The sequence below is a fragment of the Lygodium microphyllum genome, chromosome 23 (genome assembly GCF_053477565.2).
Source record: "Lygodium microphyllum isolate KBCC chromosome 23, Lygodium_microphyllum_v1.1.10, whole genome shotgun sequence".
Taxonomy (NCBI): Eukaryota; Viridiplantae; Streptophyta; class Polypodiopsida; order Schizaeales; family Lygodiaceae; genus Lygodium; species Lygodium microphyllum.
The window spans coordinates 85,113,005-85,134,352 of NC_141157.1; the positions used below are offsets into that span (position 1 = coordinate 85,113,005).

Here is a 21,348-nt window from a genome sequence, read left to right on the forward strand (position 1 = left end):
TTCATCGCAATATGCTACTTTCCTCCTGCAAATTCTACCTATGCCACACGTGATGGATCTCCCTTTGATGTACTTTATGAGGATATCATGAGATATGCTAGCACTGAGGACATATTCTTAGTAGGTGATTTCAATGCACGCACTGGAGATAGACAGAGTGACTTTTATATACATGATAATGCCATGCTCAAAGAGATCGACATAGATGAAATAGGCCTATGCAAGAAAGCCCAGGATAAAGAAGTGAGTACCTATGGGACACACCTATTGACTTTGGGAAGTGCACACAGACTAGCCATCTTTAATGGTCTGCCACAATGGCCAGGATCTGACAATTTGACCTGCTGGAATCACAAAGGAGGGGCAAGTATTGTGGACTACTTGATAGGCCCAACAGCATTGATACCAGACACCCAAAACTTTAAGATATCTAAGAGACCGATTGGCATAGCAACAGATCATGCTATTTTGAGATTCATGCTCTCTTGTGTACATATGAAACATGAAACACCATGCCTCCCTAAACATCCCAAATACTACTTTACAGAAGACACCTCACACATCTACAGTGGTTCTCTGCAGACCAGTTTACATGATTTGGATTTGGGTAGATCGTTGGAAGAATGTACAAGGGATTTAGCAGAGGCCACATGGCCTTATATAGACGTTAATATATCTTTCTTTTTTTCTTCTTTCTGAGTTACCCTAACCCTAATTGTGTTCGGTCAATCTATGCTTTGTCGTGCTTTGTCGTACGATGTTATTTGTGTTTCTATGTTAGGGTATTTCTTCACAATCCCATCCTACCCATTATTTCCATGCTAGCCATTAATACCATATTGTCCATGATGGAGCTAAGCCATATAAGTTCCATTGGGGCTCCTAGGAAGAGTAGGGGGGCTTCTATCAATGGTGGGTGAGGATCTCACTCGGGGGTTGGCTGCATGGATGATGGGGGAGCTAAACATAGGCTTATCATTAGCATGAGAGGGTTCACTAAATTCATAGGTAGAAGGGGAAATATCCTTGGTTTCAAGAATGCCCTGTGGACATGTAATGGCTCCAATGGTGGAGGCCGTTAAGACTCAGGCTTAGATTCATTCGCCTTTTCTTGGGCCGGAGTGGTAGCTAACTGAGCTACAAGAGTGGTGAGTTGCTCTAGGGTTTATTCAGTCCTTCAGTTCGAGATGGTTTGCAACTATGTCACTATGTCTCTCCATGTGATGAAGCTCATGCCGACATGGAGTGTAGTTGAGCAAGCTATAGGGATCCATATCATGCATATCACCATGATAATCTTGTGCCAAGCTAGGTTCACCATTCATTGAGATGCTAGAATCCCTAATCTCCCTTTGGACCTCTTCATGGGCCTTACAATTGCCTTTCTGGCCAACCATATAGATATAGTCCACAAGACCCACAGTCAGTAAGTGGGGTGTAACTATTGGTAGGAAACTCCGATTGGTGAGATTTTTTATTCAAATTGAAGAGGAGGAATCCCTCTTCGAGATAAGTTATTAAGCTTTGTGACCAAAAATGATCAGAGAGTTCTGCAATTGGATTTCTGTGCCTATCCTGGAGTGGTCTGCACCCTATCCACAATGACCTCAGTGCACAAAAACAGCCATAACTTTTAGACCATAGCTCCGATTGGAGAGATTTTTGATTCAAACCAGAGGGGACAAAGCCCTCTCCAAGAAAGCTATAGGATTCACTCCCAGGGGTAATACAGAATTTTTTGTAATTGGATCTCTGACTGTCCCTGAGTGACTGTGACTAAAACACTATTTGTCCCTTTTCCAAATTGCACTGTATGAATGACTCGTGGGCTGAGGGGCCTAAGAAACATCATAAACAACATCCTAGGCATACTGAGCATAATCTCAAATACATTTAGATATCCATTTTCTGTCATCACTGTATAAGTGGATCTTAATGCCATACATCTCCTTTGACCGCATACATGTCAAGTGTCGTACATGGGTGCCCTGAGCACTGAAAGGATGCCCAAAAGGGGGTATTTCATTGGGAGTGCGATGATCATGGAGTATACCTACACCTACATATAAGCATCGGGCTCTGGATCATCGGTAGGTGCACAAAGTTCCCACCAGGCCAGGTTGTGCACTACTTCAAGGTCTCAGTGGTAAGGGAGGGTCAGCTCTCTTTTAGCTTACCACCTCACCTGGCATCGGCCTTCTTCCTCAGTCAAAGTATACATGGTAGACATTTTTACTTAAGTAACCAACATGAGCTGCATTGAAAAGTAAGCATTGGATCTTTTCATGAGATGCAAGGATGAAACAAGAGCTCGGGTAGGGCTTACATTGGCAATCCCGTGACTCAATAACTGCTACTTACCCCTTTTTACAATGGCTTACTGTCCACTTGGGATTAATCCAAAGCATACAAGATCAAGCAAGAGGTAATGTCAACAAAAGCAATTGATTTAGAGTTAATCGTGATGCATTGGAAGGAAAATGGGTCACTGATTTCAGATGGGTGACATGCACACAATGAACGATTTAACTAAGAGAGCATATGCAACCGTAATCTCTCCAACAAAAGGAATTAAGCTCAGCAAGTGGATTAAAATGAGAGATTAAGATTTGATTGACATACCTCGTGAGTGTTTAGGGAAGATAGCTGAAGCATAATCCACCATGATCCCAATTTCTCCATCAAGCTAGAGCACTCCAATGGATGAAGCCTTCAAGCATTTGATGCTTCCACTGATGGTGGGGGCTCCTATGCTGATACCTGAGCTTAATCTTCAATAATGAAAAGCTTCAAAGGGAGATTTCATAGCTGCCCACTAAAAATCCTTGCATGTTGAGCTCCATGTCTTTAATCCAAGTAAGAGAGGTCAAGAATGGCTAAAGGAGCTCGAGGGCTGAGATTTCAAAGGTGGAAAGGCTTTAGTTGAGCGCTTTAATGGCTGAGATAACTCCAAATGAAGAATCCATGGCTACCCAAACTGTCTATCTTCTAGGGTTTGCTCCAAGGACAAGAATGTCAAAAGGGGAAGAGGAAAAGTGGTAAAGGAGTGCCCAAGGATGGCTAGGAGCTCCAATGAGCAGCAGGAGGGCTAGGGACAATAGGAGTTGCTAGCACAAAATGTGCTGAAAATTACGAAGGCTGCCCTGTAGGCCTCTAAAGACAGCTCCCAACCACTCCACTGCTTGATCTCAAGCCCAGGTTGCAAGGGATGGATTTCCAATGCTAGTTGGTGGTTTGGGGCAAGCTGGAGCAAGTTCTTAGGGCTTCTAGGGGCTGGCAGCCATGGTAGCTTGCAGAAGAAGAGAGAGAAGGGGGTTTGGGACAAAAAGTAACTAAGATTTTTGTCCTCTTCTAACTTCTAAGTCTCCAACTTTGGTCCTAGAACCCCTAAAATTTGCATGAAAAAGAGTGACGACCTGCTACTAAGTTATCAATTTTACCTCCAAATATATCTGAGTCTCTGGCCATAGCTCCTGCTAGCTCCAAAAATGTGTAACTAACTGTGGTCCTTCTTCCTACTATACCTGTAACTGTGATCTGAGTAACTAGGGTTTCAGATTTAAAAAGGAAACTAGATAGAGAAAGAGGAAAGGAGAAAATAACCAAAGCATGATGCTCTGATACCACTTGTAATGAATGAAGCTAAGAGGAGAGAGTGTAAAGAAAATACCTTTACACAAGAACACAAAGAACACCATACAACAAAGCACGGACTAATAGAAGACATAGTTAGTGTTAGGATAACTCAGAGACAATAAACAGAGAGAATGAATGAAGTGATATGATTATTGAATATACAATGCTCATGTAGCAAACACACTATGCAATGAATGAATACCATACCTCGAACTCCTGTATCTCAAGGATTAGGACAAGGGTAATGAGCTAGAGAGTGTGTCATACTCTGAACAAATCCCAAATCACAGCAAGTCAGCTTCCAGATGTTGAACACCAGCAAATGCAGCCAAGGAAGGCTAGATCTAATGCAGATAGCAGTGCAGGAGAGAGACACATTAAAAACGCAAGTGAGGAGAGAGAAAACAATGAACACAGCTGGAAGGAGAGAGAAAGCAGTGAACGCAGCTACAAGAGAGAGAAAACAGCAAACGCAACTGAAGGGATGATGGTGACAACTGGAGGAGAGAAAATCTATCATGCGGCAAGTAGGGCCTGCAAACACAGCAGTATGCTGATGTGGCCGGCTATAGGACAACTAGATGACGAACAGCAACAGCCGCCTGGCTAGAAACAGCAGCAAACTGATGACGAAGGGCTGGAAACAAGCATGAGATGAGTGAAGATTGCAATGGACAACTTGGACTACGATGTCCTCCATGAACGGGGTGTGGGCAGTAAGCTGGAAACACCTGAAACCTACAAAAACGAGATTACAGCTGAATGGAGAGCAGCATACCTATTTATAGAATGTTTGAGCCCTCCAAAGTGGGTTTGTACTTATGGGATATAAACACTCTCTAGGAACGCATTTTTTTTTAAATAAACAAGGTTTCTTCTTAATCAAGCACGTTTTGGGGCTGTTTAAGTGAAGCTAATGCATTTTTAGATCAACAAAGAGAAGAATGAGCTAAAGAGAGAGAAAGAGAGGAGGAAGAAGAAGAAAAAAGACTAGAAGAGGAGAGAGAGAGATAGGAAAGAGGGGAGAGAGGAGAAAGAAGACATGGAAGCTAGAGATGAAGGTAAAGAGTATATTCTTGATAATAATTGGATGCCCTAAACTAGGTCTCTTACACCTTATAGGTCAATGTGACTGGGTGTCTAACCCCTAGTTCCCGTGTATCCTACTTGTTACATCTGTCTCAGGCTCTTGATTGCATGGTTGACATATCCTATCCTCTACTATAATTTATATTCATCTGTCCATCTCTGACCTCAATTGGTGGGAGGATATGCGCATCTATTCAATCAACTCGCATACAATGGGAGAGGCATGTCCATGTACTGTGGTCAGACAATGAATCCACCCTCAGAAAGATGTAGAAAATTATCCTCGTAATACTCCATCCTTGATCCTAGAGAAAGAGGTGGTTAGATCCAAGTTCTCCCTCTTTCCGCTCTCAAAATATCAGCTCTAATGACTGAATTCAGCTCAGGTCATGTAAGGGGGAGTTTAGGGCAATCAAGACTATAGTCAAATGGGGGGAGCCAATTGATATCTAGTCCACGTAGGCTCATCCACATTGTCATTTGTGAGTACCAATAGTCTCTCCCCTTCCATTGCTAACTATTTGAAGGAGACCAATGCTAATCTAGAGTATCTATAACATGGGAGCTCCCATGTCCTAAGTAGGAATATCACTACTCTAAATAGTGCCTCTACAACCATGGGTGTTGCCCCTAGCTCCGCTCTAATGACATGGTGTGGTATAGAGGTCTTACTCCCGATCATACGTGATATCATCATTATCAGTGGCCTCTCTATGCAATCCCAACCATCATAGTGTTCTCTCTCTTAGATGGTGTGATCTATAAGCAAGGCCAGTCATCTATAGTATAGGCTGCAACCCCATATTTCAGCTCCACACAAGAGGGTAGGACAGACTAAGATATCAAACAGCCATAATTTGGTGTAGGGATCTTGAAATTGTACATGAGCACACTGACTCTCGAGGCCCCCAAGTGTTGCATAACCTCTTGCTAATCGGGCTTCAACTACCCCCCTCAGTGAAAATCTCAAGCCAAAAAATGTGACTTTGAAGTATACATACTCCCTTATACATTCCATTGCATCCCCTCCAAATGTGAACAAGTACATAGATAAGGTCACCCATGCCACCAATGTATTGAATACCATCACTTTGGTTTTTCCAAGGTTCACTATGAGGTCTCTATCCTTGCAAAACGTGTGCAAGGCATCCAAGTGATTTTGCAAGCCCTCTAGTGTATCAGAGATGAGTACAATATCATAAGCATGAAGTAGTATCAGTATCAACACTCTAGCTAAGTTAACTCCAGTTCCTCCTCCCCTATCGATGTATTCAAACACCTCGTCTTTGTATAATCCAAATAATGTGGGTGAGAGTAAACATCCTTGTTTTACTCCTATTGTGTTGTTAATTCGTTTAGACATCCCTGTTGAGAAACCATTTTTTCCATGTATCCACCTCAGTTAGGATTCCACACTAACAGCCCCAAAAAGAATTGGCACCCTCATTCTAGATACTTTATCAGTGAGTGCCCACTCAGTGGTGCACCACCCTAGACAGCTGAGGCCTATAGATAGACTGCCTCTCCATTCATTCTATACCACCACCACCACCCATACTCTTCGCGACTCTTCTTCCGACATCAGACACCCTTTCCTCCTCTCTCCATCCCTTACATTGCCCCCTCACATCCCTTCTAGCAGACATCACAGTTCGTGGTTCGTGGTTTTCTTTCACCATCTTCTCCCTCTACTTTAGGCGTCCTGTTCCCATAGCATCAAGCCTTGCGTTTGGACCATCTTCCACCTAGCATCACCATCCCTCTGCTTGGTGTCAATACCCTTCTCCTTCAAGCTCCACCTTCACCTACATCTTTCGATCTAGAGGTTTCCCACTATTTGGCATCATCTCCTCCTAATTGGCATCAATATCTACTACCTTGGTGTTCACTCTTCTTCCACCTAGAGTTAGTTTGGCAGCCCCTCTAACTTGCATTTGCAGCTCCCAACATCTAGCATCAACACACAGGCATTTGGCATCTACTTGGCATCTTGTTGCCTTGCGGCCTCTCCCATTTTCATTTGAACCCTTAGCCCAATCCTAGCGTCTGAGGACTACACTTCGCTCCTCCCTTGATAGTTGGTGATCATCTTCTTCCTCCCTTGCGACATCAAAGGATTACACTTCACTACCTCAACAACTATCCTTCACCTTCCACTAATTACTTTAATAGCCCACTGCCCAAAGGCTTACATTTCGCTCCCTTCACTATGTAGATTCCCTTGAAGTGCTACCGCTTGATTCAGACAAGATAATGCAGTCATCTTCTGAGCTTCAACTCCACTATATCAGCTTTTCTTCACATAGCATTATTCAATGCTTCATCATCTAGTTCTTTTGTGCTTTTGAGTTTCTATTCTCTCTCTGTGTTTGCGTTGCACACTATGTTTCTCCCCACAGACCTTGCTTTCTCTCTGTTGGGGGTAAAGGCACCTCCGCCTAGCCGCCCGTGTATTACTACACTGACAGTCACTGCCACTGCACACTGCAGGTGGCAGGCACCCGCCACCGTCACTTTATTCTTTATTCTTTTAGTGACAGTTTGAATAAAGGAAGGCCCGGTCACACATTGTGACTGTTGGAGTTCCCATTTCTTGTCTCTCTCTTTCTTGCGCTTGCTCTCCCGCCATAGCTCTCGAGTGCAAGCTTCGATCCTTCTCACCTTTCAACTGGTATCAAAGCACGGCTTCCGACTCTTGAGCTTGGCTCGTGGCATTCTCAACTTCCCATCGACTACCCACTCGCATTGGGTCTCCTTCAAGGTAGCCATAGCTCATTCTCTTGAGCTCCCGTCACTCCCCAGCTTCCCGAGCTTCTTCCGGCCTATTGAGGCACCATCACGGCATTGACATTGAGGTATTGCTTTATTATTTCAGAGATTTATCTTAGTTCACAAGTCTAGGTAAACAAAGTTTTCACAGGTTGTGGGCAACCATAGCTCACACCTCTTGGAGCTTCCTTCACCTGGATCTTGCTTCCAGCCTATCAAGGCTTGCTGAGGCTTGGTGTAGGCCTTCTTTGGCCCCCATTTGTGCCCCCTTTGGGCCCCATTGTTGACACGTGGGACAGCAGACCCCCGTAGCGCTCATGTTTTTTTTGCGCCTGTTTCAAAATCTGGCCCAAAAATCACTCTTTTTGTCATATCTCGGTCATATTCCCTTGAGCAGTTGGACATGGACTTGGATTTTTTTGTTACGACTTGGCTTTTTCCATTACGACCTTAGATGCTATTGAGGCATTGTCTTGGTTACCTATCTTTGGTACTTTGACTTGGTTTGCTTGAGCTATTGAGCTCGTTTATCCGCCTTTTTGTGCCAATGGGAGCATCTTGTTTGCTTGACCGACATTGAGCAGGAGGTTTATGCTATTTTGAGCATTTTGCAGATACTTGAGACTTTGGGATCTCTTACACTTAAATGTTGCATGGTTCATGCATTGATATCTTGGAGTTGCTTTTGACCTGAGCTTGGGCTTTGCACTCTTGTGAGCATACACCTACTGGTGTCAGGTCTTACCAATGTTATGTATACTTTGCCCTATTGTCCAGGGGGTATGCCTACTCACTGACGGATGCTTTGGTGACATGTATGGGTGTTTGCTCAGGGTCTTGATGATGGTTTGGTGCTGATTGATGCCCGTTTATGGCTGGTCATGTCTTGGCTGTCATTTCTTAACTTGATGCAGTGATTTGGTCAGCAATTGCTTCTCACAGTACCCTACTGTCATTTTGAAATATTTTGAAATGATGTACTTTCACTAGTACTTGGTGGACAGCAGCTTTGGTTACACTTTTCTCGCCATTTTCTCTCGATTTTGGTGATTTTTTTGTCATTTTCTGCAGTAAACAGCAAGCAGTTTTGAACTGTCTACGGTCTTCCAGCCTGCATTATGGCGAGTTTGTCCACTGATCATGCTATTTTCAACATCACTAAGCTTGATGGTACGAACTACTCTTATTGGAAGAGCCAGATTTGGCAGGTGTTGGTGCAGAAATCACAGATCAAACCATTGAGGTTGAGCAAGCATCCCCCTGCAACTATGCCAGATGAGGGATGGCTTGAGCTTGATGAGTTATGCAAGTCCACTATTGTATTATCTCTCACAGAATAGGTTCATTACAATGTATTTGAGAAAGAACAGAGTGCATGGCAGTTGTGGGATAAAATCAAGAATCTCTATGACAAGAAAAGTCCAGCGAGTCAAATGTATTGGCTAAAGCAGCTTATGGATCTGCGCATGAAGGAGAATGTAACCATGTCTACTCACTTGAGCCAGTTCCATGCTATACTTAAGAACTTGACTTCGCAAGACATCACTTTTGCAGAGGATGTCACTCATCTTTTCTTGCTTGGTACTCTTAACTAGTCATGGGATGTATTTCGCACTGCATTATGTGCCTCTGCTACTACCTTGAAATTATCTGATGTTAAGAGTGCTCTTCTTCAAGAAGAGGTTAACTGTAAGAATTTGGATGCCTCTCGTGTGTCGCATGCTATGACAGTTAGAGGCAGGAATGATGGATATGGAAAGCATGGCAATGGCAGTGGCCGTGGACGGGATTCTCAGAAATCTCGGTCGAAGTCTCGTGGGAAGTCACGTAACAAATCCCGTGGCAGGAATGCAGATGTTACTTGTCACCATTGTGGGAAAAAGAGCCATATTAGGCCACAATGCCATGAACTGTGCAATGAAAGGCGCAAAGATAAGAGGAAAGACAAAGTGCAGGATAAGTCTTCTGAGGGCATTGTCTTTATGGCAGGCAGACTAGGTCTACGCATAAGAAGTCTAGTAGGCCACGCATGAGTGAGCCCTTGGCATTGGTACATTCGGATGTCTGTGAGCCCATGCCTTGTCAGTCTATGGGTGGTGCAAAGTATTTTGTTACGTTTATAGATGATTTTTCAAGGAAAGTTTGGGCTTATCCCAATAAGCTGAAACCCGATGTCTTGGCTGTGTTTTAGAGATGGCTTGCATTGGTTGAAAACCAGTCTGGGTATAGGCTAAAATGCCTAAGAACAGATAATGGGGGTGAGTATGTCTCACGTGCTTTTGAGCAGTTATGTGATGAGAGGGGTATTAAGCGTCAGTTGACCGCCCCCTACATCCCCTACCAAAATGGTTTGGCTGAGCGGATGAATAGAACCATCCAAGAGCGTATACGCACTATGCTTAGCCATGCAGGCCTACCACAGAGCTTTTGGGCTAAGGCCGTTAGTACAGTTGTGCATGTCATAAACAGATCACCTTCTAGTGGTTTGGATTTCCAGGTTGCAGAGGAGGTATAGACTGGAAAACCTCCCTCTTATGCGCATCTCCGTGTCTTTGGATGTAAGGCATTTTGCCATGTGCCCAGGGACAAGAGAAGTAAGCTGGATCCTAAGAGTGTCAAATGCATTTTCCTTGGTTATGGGGATGCAGGCGAGATGGGTTACTGTCTCTGGAATCCGCAGGCGTGAAAAGTCATCCGCAGTCATGATGTAGTCTTCCATGAAGACAAGATGCATAGGCAGCCTGAGAGAGTTGTTGAGATCCGCAGGGTCATCTTTTAGGAGGAGCCGAGAGCTCCCGCACAGCCAGTTGGACAGCCTACAACTGCAGCAGATGCTCATGGTCAGGGTATTGGACAGGCAGCTGGGCAGGCAGCAGAGCTTGCCATGAGACGGTCTACTAGAGACAGACGTCCACCTGATAGATTTCAACCCTCGATGCATTATGTCTTGGTTACAGATGCAGGAGAGCCTTTCACCTATGATGAGGCTATGCACAGGGGTGACAATCACTCCTGGGAGAGGGCTACGCAATCTGAGATAGACTCCTTGCATAAGAATGAGACTTGGGATTTGGTTTCCTTGCTTAAGGGCAAGAAGGCTTTGCCATGCAAGTGGGTGTACAAGCTGAAAAGTACCTCTGGATACCCCAAGCCGGCATACAAGGATAGACTGGTAACAAAGGGTTTTAAGCAGGAATATGGTGTGGACTTTGATGAGGTCTTTTCTTCTATGGTTAAGATGACCACCCTGCGCTTAGTCTTGGCTTTGGTTGCTCAGCTTGACTTGGATTTATACCAAATGGATGTCAAGACGGCTTTCTTACATGGGGACTTGCATGATGAGATTTATATGGAGCAGCCTAAGGGCTTTGCAGAACCTGGCAGGGAGCACCTAGTGTGCAAATTGAAGAAAAGTCTTTATGGCTTGAAGCGGACACCTAGGGAGTGGTATCATAAGTTTGATGCCTTTATGCAGTCACAGGGCTACAGTAGGAGTGCTATGGATCCGTGTCTTTATACGAAGAAAGTCCGTGATGGTTCTTTATTGATTTTGGTACTCTATGTGAATGATATGCTGATAGCAGGAAAAGCTCATGATGAGCTAGATGCTCTTAAGGCTCAGCTCAAGAAGAGCTTTGAGATGAAAGATCTGGGACAGGCCGCTCACATACTTAGTATGCGCATTAGACGCAGCAGGCATCAGGGACTTCTCTACTTGTCACAGAGGGAGTACATCCATAAAGTCCTTGAGCGCTTCCGCATGCAGGACGTAAAGCCTATTGGCTGTCGATTGCCTTCTTATGTGAAGGTATCACAAGCTGATTGTCCGCAGACAGATGAGCAGAGGGCCGAGATGGCCAAGATTCCCTATGCATCCGCAGTGGGCAGTCTTATGTATGCCATGATCACCACTTGTCCAGATATTGCCTTTGCAGTTGGTGTTGTGGCACGCTATATGGCTACACCTAGCAAGACGCATTGGGATGCCGTGAAGGGTATCATGAGGTACCTGAAGGGCACTGCAGATATGTACATATGCTATGGCAGCCAGGATACAAGAGCCGTGGGGTACACTGGCTCTGATTATGCAGGACATGCAGATAGTAGGAAGTCCACTTCCGGCTATGTATTCACCTATGCTGGAGGTGCTGTTTCTTGGATGTCCAGGGTGGAGAAATGCACAGTCCTTTCTACTACAGAGGCCGAGTATGTTGCAGCCACCACTGAGGCTTGCAAGGAGGCCATTTGGTTGGGTCGTTTGGTTGTTGACCTTGGTATTGATGCTACCCCTACACTGCATTCGGATTCTATGAGTACTATTCAGTTAGCCAAGAATCCGGTTTTCCATGCGAAGACGAAACACATTGAGGTGAGGTATCACTTCATACGTGGGGTTGTTGAGGACAAGTCTGTTGATCTTGTCAAGATCTCGACTAACCAGAAACCTGCAGATCTGCTCATGAAAAGCCTCTCTACAGAGCGTTTTGCCTTCCTCAGGAGGTTGATGGACGTGGGATAAGATGACGTCTTTCCTCATCCTATTGTACATGTGTACATGCTGTACTGTCTTTTTTTGTTTCTTTTTCTTTTCACTCCTCACTAGAGCAGATTCGCCTTTAAGTGGGAGGTTGTTGGGGATAAAGGCGCCTCTGCCTAGCCACCCGTGTATTACTATACTGACAGTCACCGCCACTGCACACTATAGGTGGCGGACGCCCGTCACCATCACTTTATTCTTTATTCTTTTAGTGATAGTTTAAATAAAGGAAAGCCCGGTCACACATTGTGACTGTTGGAGTTTCCATTTCTTGTCTCTCTCTTTCTTGCACTTGCTCTCCCGCCATAGCTCTCGAGTGCAAGCTTCAATCCTTCTCACCTTTCACTCTCTACATCATCACAAATTTTGACATGGTATCAAAACGCAACAACTCAAAGACCCAAAGGTCTTGTTTATCAAAGAAGGCAAAGATACGTAACGGGTTCGGCATCATGTACTGATTTTCCCCTTCATTTGCACTGCATCACCAAGAGACAAAGATACCCTCCTCTTCCTCTCTCCTACCCTCCCTGTTAAGATTGACACTCCAATCCTATAACTTCATAAGCACATGGACAGACCACTAGGTGCTCCTCTTCCGGCATCGTCGAATCCCCTACCGATGCTTGTCAACATCGACCTTTGCTCCCTACATCGCTGAAGTATATGCATCCAACCCCAGGCACTCATTGTGCCACCTCTCCCTTCTAAACCATAGAGCTTATTTTGCACTAGCTTTCAACTTTTTATGTTGAAGGCAATAAGAGGCATCCAATGCCCACTAAGCCCTCTTAAGCCAAAGGAGAATCACTTGGTACCTCGAACTCCTTGTGACCACCACAATGCACTACGGAGGTTGCTTGTACTTCTTCTAGGGTTTTAGGAATGCCACCTCGACAACCCGTGGTTCTGCAATTCGCTCCCCCAAGAGAGAGTGATCATTGGCTACTATCCCCTTTTGGCAATCTGCTCCTTTGAGAGACAATGACTATTCAACACCTTTCATTACTTTGGCTCCATAGTCCACTCCATTGAGAGATGACCGTTGCCCACCAACATGAGCCTATCCTTTCCCCACCCTCGACTACTCAAGTTCGATAGGCCACATCTAGGATTCCTTCAACATATTTGGCACCCTAGGTACCTTCTTCGGCATGACCAAAGGCACTTCCTTCGTTCTCAGATGATTCAGAGCTCGTGATCCATGAGTTTTTAGATGCCCTATCTCTCACGAAGGAGGATTTAAAGGGGGATGTACTTTCCTTGCCCTCCACAAGGGCTCCTACTTCTTCTTCGGCTTTAGAGGAGACCTCTACACCTCCACCCTCAAAGGGGATCCCTCCTCATCATAAAGTTCTTCACTCACCATTTACTCTTTGGGGATGGTTGTCTTCGAGCAGTCATTTCTCATCTTGATTTTAGGATCTTCAAGTAGTACCACCTAGATCAAGGCCTTGGAGGTTCAACTACAATTGCTGATGAGGCTTTCGAATTCCTTCCAGCATGGAGTTACGAATCTAGTGGCTTCTCTTCCGAGGTGAAGTCAAGTTCTATAGTTCATCCCATCTACTATTTCTTACTATCGGTTGCCTTTCAAGTGGAAATCTTGGATTTCAGGGATCCTCTCCATGTTCTTCACTCCTCTTTCTTCATCTCTTTTTGGGCCTAAGGGGGGTGTTAAGAAACCACTTCTTCCATGTATCCACCTCAGTGAGGGTTTCGTATTGAAAGCCCCAAAAATGGCCGGCACCCTCATTATGGGCACTCTATCAATGGGCATCCACTCAATGGTGCGCCACCCTAGACAATTGAGGCCTAAAAACAGGCCACCTCTGCATCCATTCTATACCACCACTAGCGACATTGTTCAGGACTCTTCTTCCATCACTAGACACACTTCCCTCCTCTCTCCAACCCTTCCACTTCCCTCACACCCCTTCTGGGAGACATTGCGGTTGATGGTTCATTACCGTCTTTCACCACCTTCTCCCTCTACTTCAAGCACCTTGTTCCCATAGCATAAAGCCTTGCGTTTGAAGCATCTTCCACCTAGCATCACCATCCCTCTGCTTGACATTAGCACCCTTCTCCTTCAAGCTCCACCTTCACCTACATCTTTCAATTTGGATGCTTCTCACTGTCTAGCGTCATCTCCTCTTTATTGGCATCGATATCTCCTACCTTGGCATCACTCTTCTTCCACTTGGCGTTAGTTTGGCAGCCCCTCTACTTTGCATTTGTGGATCCCAGCATCTGGCGTTAGCATACAAGCATCTAGTGTCAGTTTCTACCTAGCGTTTTGCTGCCTTGCGGCCTCTAGCATTTGCGTTTGTAGCCTTGGCCCACTCCTGGCAACTGAGGAGTACACTTCGCTCCCTTGACAACTGTCATTCACCTTCCACTAATTACTTCAATAGCACACTGCCAGAGGATTGCATCACTTCCTTCATTGTGCAAATTCCCTATACGTGCTACCGCCTGATTGAGATAGGACAGTGTAGTCATCTTTTGAGCTTCGGCTCCATTGTATCAGCTTTTCTTCACACAGCATGATTTAGTGCTTCATCATCTTGCTCTTTTGTATTTCTAAGTTGTCTTCTCTCTCAATGTTTGCCATACACACTCTATGTTTCTCCTTGCAAACCCTATTCTCTCTACATCATCGCATATTCTAACAATCCCTCTAGTTGTGTGTATATGGCTTGTCACTTTCTCATACAATGTGTAGATGCTCCACTCCATACCTTCTGGCACACCAATTTCCTAAAATCTCTACATGAAACATGCTTGAGGTATTGTGTCGAATGTCTTATGGAAGTCTATAAAGCAATAGTAGATCTTCCTACCTCAAGCCCATCCTTCCTCAATGATTGCTCTAAGTGTGAGGATGTGATCGAATGTGGTGTATCCACATCTAAAACCAGTCTGTCCTTGTGCTCTTCTATCCTCCTTCTCAGCCCATGCACTAAGCTCATGTTCCAATATGGCCATATATGTTGGCCAATGTGTGCCCACAACCATGATGGTCTTGTATTTACTAGGGATCAAAGGATCGCTGCCTTTAAATAGTGGAACTATCGTATGGTCTGACCAAATCTCAGGGAATCCCTCACAAACAGCCCTATTGAACATTTGTGCCAAGATGGGTGCTAGTATGTCACATGCATGTGCAAAGTGTTCTACTACTAGACCATCCTCATCCTATGCCTTTTCGTTCTGCAGTCTATAAATTGCCTCTCTGACAATCTTATCAGTGAAAAATGCCCAGTGTTTTGGCCTGCAGGACTGCGGAGGCTATATGGTTGTCTGTCCCTGTACATCATACAACTGTCTCCCATAATGCAGCCAAGCATCAGGCAATGTAATCTGTATAGAGGGTTTCCTTTCATGGAACATTTTCCATGCTCTTTCACTGTCCTGTCCCAACAATAGCTGATATATTTCTGTCTCAAGCTTTGCCAAGCATCTTTCTTCTTCCATACAAGGCATCTGAAGAGTGTCCTTGCTTGGCAGTGTGTCCTAGAGATAGACAAGGGGAATAAAGTTCAAAACTTCAAGGAGCAATCAGAGACCAAATCCTGATCATTTATTTAGTTGCCCTTAACCCACCCCTTAGTGCTATACAGAACAACTACATATTTGGGACATCCTCGCCTGAGCATGCACCTCAACTTTTTATCAATCAAGTGCATAGACTCTTCTTATGTCTTTCTTCCTCTTTTGTTCTAAAGAGTATGATAACTCATGTAATGCATACATTTTACTTTATCAAATCAACCTGTGGTCTTTTGCAGACCATAGTTTAAGTATCCGTTCTCAAATTCTTGTTTTGACAGCAAACAAGCATTCAGTAAGTATTAGGTATAGAAATAAACCCAAAGTTCCATTCTGCACATGCATAAGGACCTATCCGCAGGTGTAGAAAAAGCCCAGCATCATTTACAAGCTTCACAAATTTTGGAAGGTTATAGCGTCCAGAGAAATAATACTGCAGAAGAAAGAAATACAGTTTCATTGCTCGTCCTTTTTCACATAAATAGATGAGAAATGTTGTATTTGACATTAAAAGCTCACCCATCCCATACCTGCCCTTTCACAGGCTCGTGCCCATTCCAAAAAACATATGTCTGTATAACATTTGCTCCCCCATCTTTAGCTTTTTGCAAAATTCCCGGCCACATCTATTAAAGAAACTCACGTTATAATTTTCCAACATCAAAAGCATTATGTTCAAAATGTAAACGAAAATACAATCAGGTACCACCCATGGAGAAAAACAAAATTGGAATGACCTTGTCTCAAGTGCACTCTTAAATAATTTTGCTCCTCAGTGAGCAACCATGTGGGAAATCCCTAAATGAAAGAAGTTGCCAGATTCTAAGTATGTAAGAAGCGATCTCACCTCCTGCTCTTGCAATATGAATCATCCCATAGTCTCTCCCATTTACCTCTCAGAATGTGAATATATTGAGTTTCATTATCACTTACCCTAAAACATTAGTTCATCCCAAATGTTTAATGAATATTACCAGATATCCTATGTTTCTTGCCAACTCTGAAAGTGACAACCCATGAATGGACACAAAGTTTTCTGAATTTAGCGTATGTATCAAAAAAGTATTGTTCCAGAAAGGTTTCTGGGTTTCTGCAAGCAAGATCAGGCACATAAAAACTACTCTCAACAATGCATGCACAGAAAACTACAGTAGTATGAAGAAATGAACAGTGTGAGTGATACATGATAAATGAACACTAGGTACAAAAGAACAATACAACAGGGAAATTCTTCTCTTGAATCCAATCAAGAAATATTCGGGCAAAGTGTTTCACAAAATCACATTGTCTCGAACAATGCTCATGATGCCGGATTGAGGCACCTGCATGAATGCCCAAAGTGCAGGGTACTGAGGTGCTGAACAAAGCAAGTTGCAACAGAAGAGGATAAAAATTAAATGATGGGGAGAGAGGACAGAGAAAACGCTAGAGTGGCTGGAGACGACTGAAAAACAGGGGCAGATGGATGACCACAATGATGAGGAGGTCAAGATGGTCAGAAAAAGTGGAGATGGCAGCCATAATAGCTAAATGTGACTAAACTGGCCAACCTGTTTTAAAACAAGTCCATGTACCCATGTAGCATCATTCTCATTCTATAGATTAGATATTAAAGCCGTAGCAAGACTTTCCCAAGGTTCAGAAGCCACTGAGTGGCTGCAAACACCCCAGAGGCTTAGGTCTGTCAAATTTTACCTTTTGGAAAACCGTATATTTTTGAACAAAGGCTGCAATCTTTTTTTCTTTTTTTGCAAGAAAAGTAAAAATTCTATTAACACACCTTGGAACAAAGTGTCCCAAGGCAAAAAACCAAGTACAAAGAAGCCCTATAAGGGACATCCATGTCAAGATTTATAAAACAAGGAGAAATCTATTACAAAGCTTGAGTGAAGAGCCAATTGGGAGGTCTATAATGCCAGACAATGTGGGTCTAGAAGAGGAAAATGGTGCCAAAACCCACTGTTCTGAGAAAAGCATCTCTCCTCTTCTTCATAGTCTCTGAACTGCCTGTATTCTCTCCGTCTCCCTTAAAGAGTATGCACAATCTCTATCCAAATCCTAGAGAGAGTCTAGCTTGGCTACATCTGGCTGTCCATATGTACTAAGCAATAATGCTAGCTATGAGGTCCCATCTGTGACAATGTCCCCGAGTGCCTACTGTCAGTGGGAAATATGGCATGAAAGTCCTACTCACAAGCTACCCTAACATGAGATAAGCCTAAGAACATTGTAAATCCTCACACCAACAAGGGGGCCTCTGTCGGTGACCCACGCAACAGTCCCCCACATAGAAATCACAGAATCTATAGTGCCATGAAACACCATCCTAAGAGCTCTCCTCCAAACCTCAGCCCCTGGGCAATCCCATATGCAATGCCTCTAAGTCTCCTCATGCTCCCCACATCTAGCACAAGAAATAGGGTCTCTACCATAGCCAATCCATGTACCAATTGCTAAACTCTTGTGTGCTAATAACCAAAGAAAAAGGGAAATCTTTCTTGGTCTAAAGCTGTCTTCCAATCTCCTCCAGATGTTTACAAGGAAAGGTTGTGATATACCCTGGATAGTCCAATTGCATGTCTCTAGTTCCATAGTTGCCTCCACAATGCATGGACAATTACACCACGCAAGGTGCCCTTTGCCCACCACAACTAGAAGGTGACAACCAGGTCCTTTTTGCACTTGGATCCGGTTGGATGCACTTCTTTTTGATGGGCCACTAGCACCGCCAATTTGGATAGCACCACTCGGCCCACTAGCCTCTCCTTGCTCCACTTGTGCTTCATTAGCCCCATGTGGTATTGCATGAGAGGATTCATCCCCTTGTAGCTCAATACCCATACGCTTTCAATACCAAAGATGAAAACTTACCGTTACTTCCACCGACATATTTACACAAGGCTCGATGTCTTTGTCAAGGGCGCACACTATCATGAGGACATGTATTTTTGAAACCTCACATAGCATGTGGATTAATTTTTTAATCACATGGTTAAGTAAATGTTACACACATGAGGTGTAAGACCTGAGGAAATCAAGGGATGTCAAAGGCAAAAGTTGCTATAAGTTATATTGCACATGTACTTGGTGGTATCCGGTGCCACTTGTAGGCCTAGGTAATTCATTTGAACATAAGTGTCAATTGGTGACACTAGAGAAGTGACGTTTAATGGTACCAAACACCAATCTGATGGTCAAAGATGGTGCAGAGACACTCAAGAATGGAAGCTGCCTAGCCATTTTAATTATTGGCTAGTCATATTTTTTTTGGACATTGCAATAATTATTAGATTGATTTTAGTATTTAAAGACTGAAAATTAATATTTAATTATGGATAATGTGGAAAAACCATTTGGGAAGGCTGCCATTTGGGAAACTTGCCTATTAAGGCTGATGGGAGGCTAAAGAAGAGAAAAAACATGACCATTCTGTAGTTGTGAATCGTGCAGAGTTGTTGGAGTTGATTCGAACTGTCTTTCCTCCATTTTCCAGCAGGCAAGAGAAGGTTGGCTACAAGCAATAGCTCCTAGGGACCCCCAAACTATAAGCAATAGCATTTGGGTTGCTAGTGGCAGCATTTATTCCATGCAACAACAAGAAGAGGGTTCCCAATAGCAAGCGACAGCATCTACATGCTATTGAGATAGAGCAACAATAGTAAATGATTGATTTTCCTCAATTCTTCGCTAAGAAAGTTTGGATTTTCTCTCTCCTCAGCATTCTCTCTCATCTCCTAGTCTTTCTACAACCTTGCTCAGAAGATTACAGCAGTAAGATCACCAAAGGCTAAGAAATTTCAAATTTCTTCACTATAAACCCTAACCTACAACAGAAATTAGGGTTTAGCAACAGCCTCGGGAAGCGTGCCAAAAATTTAAAGCCCCAAGACTTGGATTCAACAAGACTGAAGCTATTTTCAGTCAAATTCAAGTGGAGGAATCAGCAAATCAATGAATTTGGGGCATTTTCCATCTCCATCAAAGTGGGTAAAGGCAATTGATTGTCCAAATCAAGGGGCACATCAGATTGAACACTTGCTGGTCATTTTGAATAGCAAGGGTAGTTAAAATACTGAAAGGGATTGGAAAAATTCCATTGTACATCAACTTCTTCTTTAATTAAGTTAAAGAAATACCGAAAGGGGAGTTAAAATACTGAAAGGGATTGGAAAAATTCCATTGTACATCAACTTCTTCTTCAATTAAGTTAAAGAAATACCGAAAGGGGCACCAGTTTTGGGGCCAACAGGGTATCCATTGTCCAAGATTGTGAGTTAATTTGCATTTCTTAGTTTTGTAATAAAAGTTGCTGCTATAATTGAGTTGTAATTAGGGAATTACCACCCATCCACAAGAGGGCTGGTTTCATGGTTTTTTGCTGGGATACCATCAAATTCTTTGAATTGGTGGGCTTGTGGCACTTGATTGCAGCTTGGGATTATTGCATTAGTGCTGAAATTGCTCTCAGCAATGAATTAAAGCAAGCACATCTTTACATGGTGATATACGATCAAGTGGAGAGGATGCATCACTCCTTGGTCAGTCACGTGGTCAAGGGGGAAATGCAATGACCGATCTTGGGCATGGTTCTAAACATGGAAAGCAAGTTGAAAATGTGGAAAATGACCCAAATGTTGGCAATTCAATGCATAAAGAGATTGATGACTTGCAAGGGACTGAAGAATTCAATGATAGCTTCAAGGATCAAATGCGTATAGAAACAAATCCTTTTGCTAAATTGGCGAAGGATCCCTAGTTTTCTTGATTCGTGAATGCCCCAAGGAAGGATAGCAAAGGCAAAGAGAAGAAGATACCTTCTATAGCTTTGGGACAGCCACAAGAGAAGAAGACACCTTCTATAGCTTCGGGACAGCCACAAGAACCAAAGGGAATGCCTAAGACTTCTTTGGAAGAGCCCAAAATGCCTAATGAGCACAAACAATTGGTACTCATGGGGTAGCAAGTGCAAATGCATGGCCAACTTAGTAGTACCAATCCATGGGAACATGGGCAACGAGGTAATTATGCACATGCAAGCATGGGACAGCAAGCATGGGAACATGCAAGCAACAAGGTCTATGTCACTATGAGTCTTGTTATCGACTTCCATCCTCCATAGTCAGTGCTATGCTCTAGATCCGTGTTTTGTAACACGGGAGATCGTCCCAATGCCAGCGGCAGTCTTCTCCCACCTATTTCGGGTACAGTGGCTACCACAGCCCGCAGTTTTGCAGTCCACTCCATCGAGAAACAGTGATTGTTTGATACCGTCTCCTCATCACTCCACTCCTTCGAGAGACAGTGGCTACTAGACTCCTTCCTCTTCTTCGGCTTCCCAGTCCACTCCATTGAGAAGTAGCAATTGTTGCCCACTCATTGCTCAATCTAAGCCCCACCCTTCTCCACCCTTGCCTACTCAAGTTCGAGAGGCCACCTCTGGGATTTTTTCACCACCCCAGATACCTTCTTCGGCATGACTGGTGGCACTTCCTTCGTCCTCAGACATTTCAAAGTCCGTGATCCATGAGTCTTTTGGATTCCCTATCTACCTCAAAGAGGGATTCAAAGGGGGATGATCTTTCTTTGTCTCCGAGGGGACATCTACATCTACTGCGACTTCAAAGGGGACTCCTATTCCTCCAGTTTCAAAGGGAGTCCCCACCCACCACTCAATCCTTCGCACACCTTGGCAGAGGCCTTTTATCTTCCTCTTCTACCCTTGGATGGGGTGGCTTCCTTCCAGCAGTCATCTCACCTATTGA

General features: G+C 43.9%; 1 protein-coding gene across 5 annotated transcripts in view; it reads right to left on the reverse strand.

The window, feature by feature from the left end:
• LOC148016413 (beta-galactosidase 9-like) overlaps positions 1-21,348 on the reverse strand; it is a 214,661-nt gene that overhangs the window by 190,021 nt on the left and 3,292 nt on the right. For all 5 annotated transcript variants that reach the window (XR_015688038.1, XM_087663741.1, XM_087663739.1 and 2 more), the window contains exons 2-3: positions 16,117-16,212; positions 15,907-16,019 (exon numbers count right to left, since the gene is read on the reverse strand). Coding sequence is in view for 4 of the 5 variants with exons in the window: in XM_087663741.1 (XP_087519867.1) it covers positions 15,907-16,019; positions 16,117-16,212 (209 nt within the window). In the remaining variant the exon portion in view is untranslated. The remainder of the gene's footprint in view (positions 1-15,906; positions 16,020-16,116; positions 16,213-21,348) is intronic.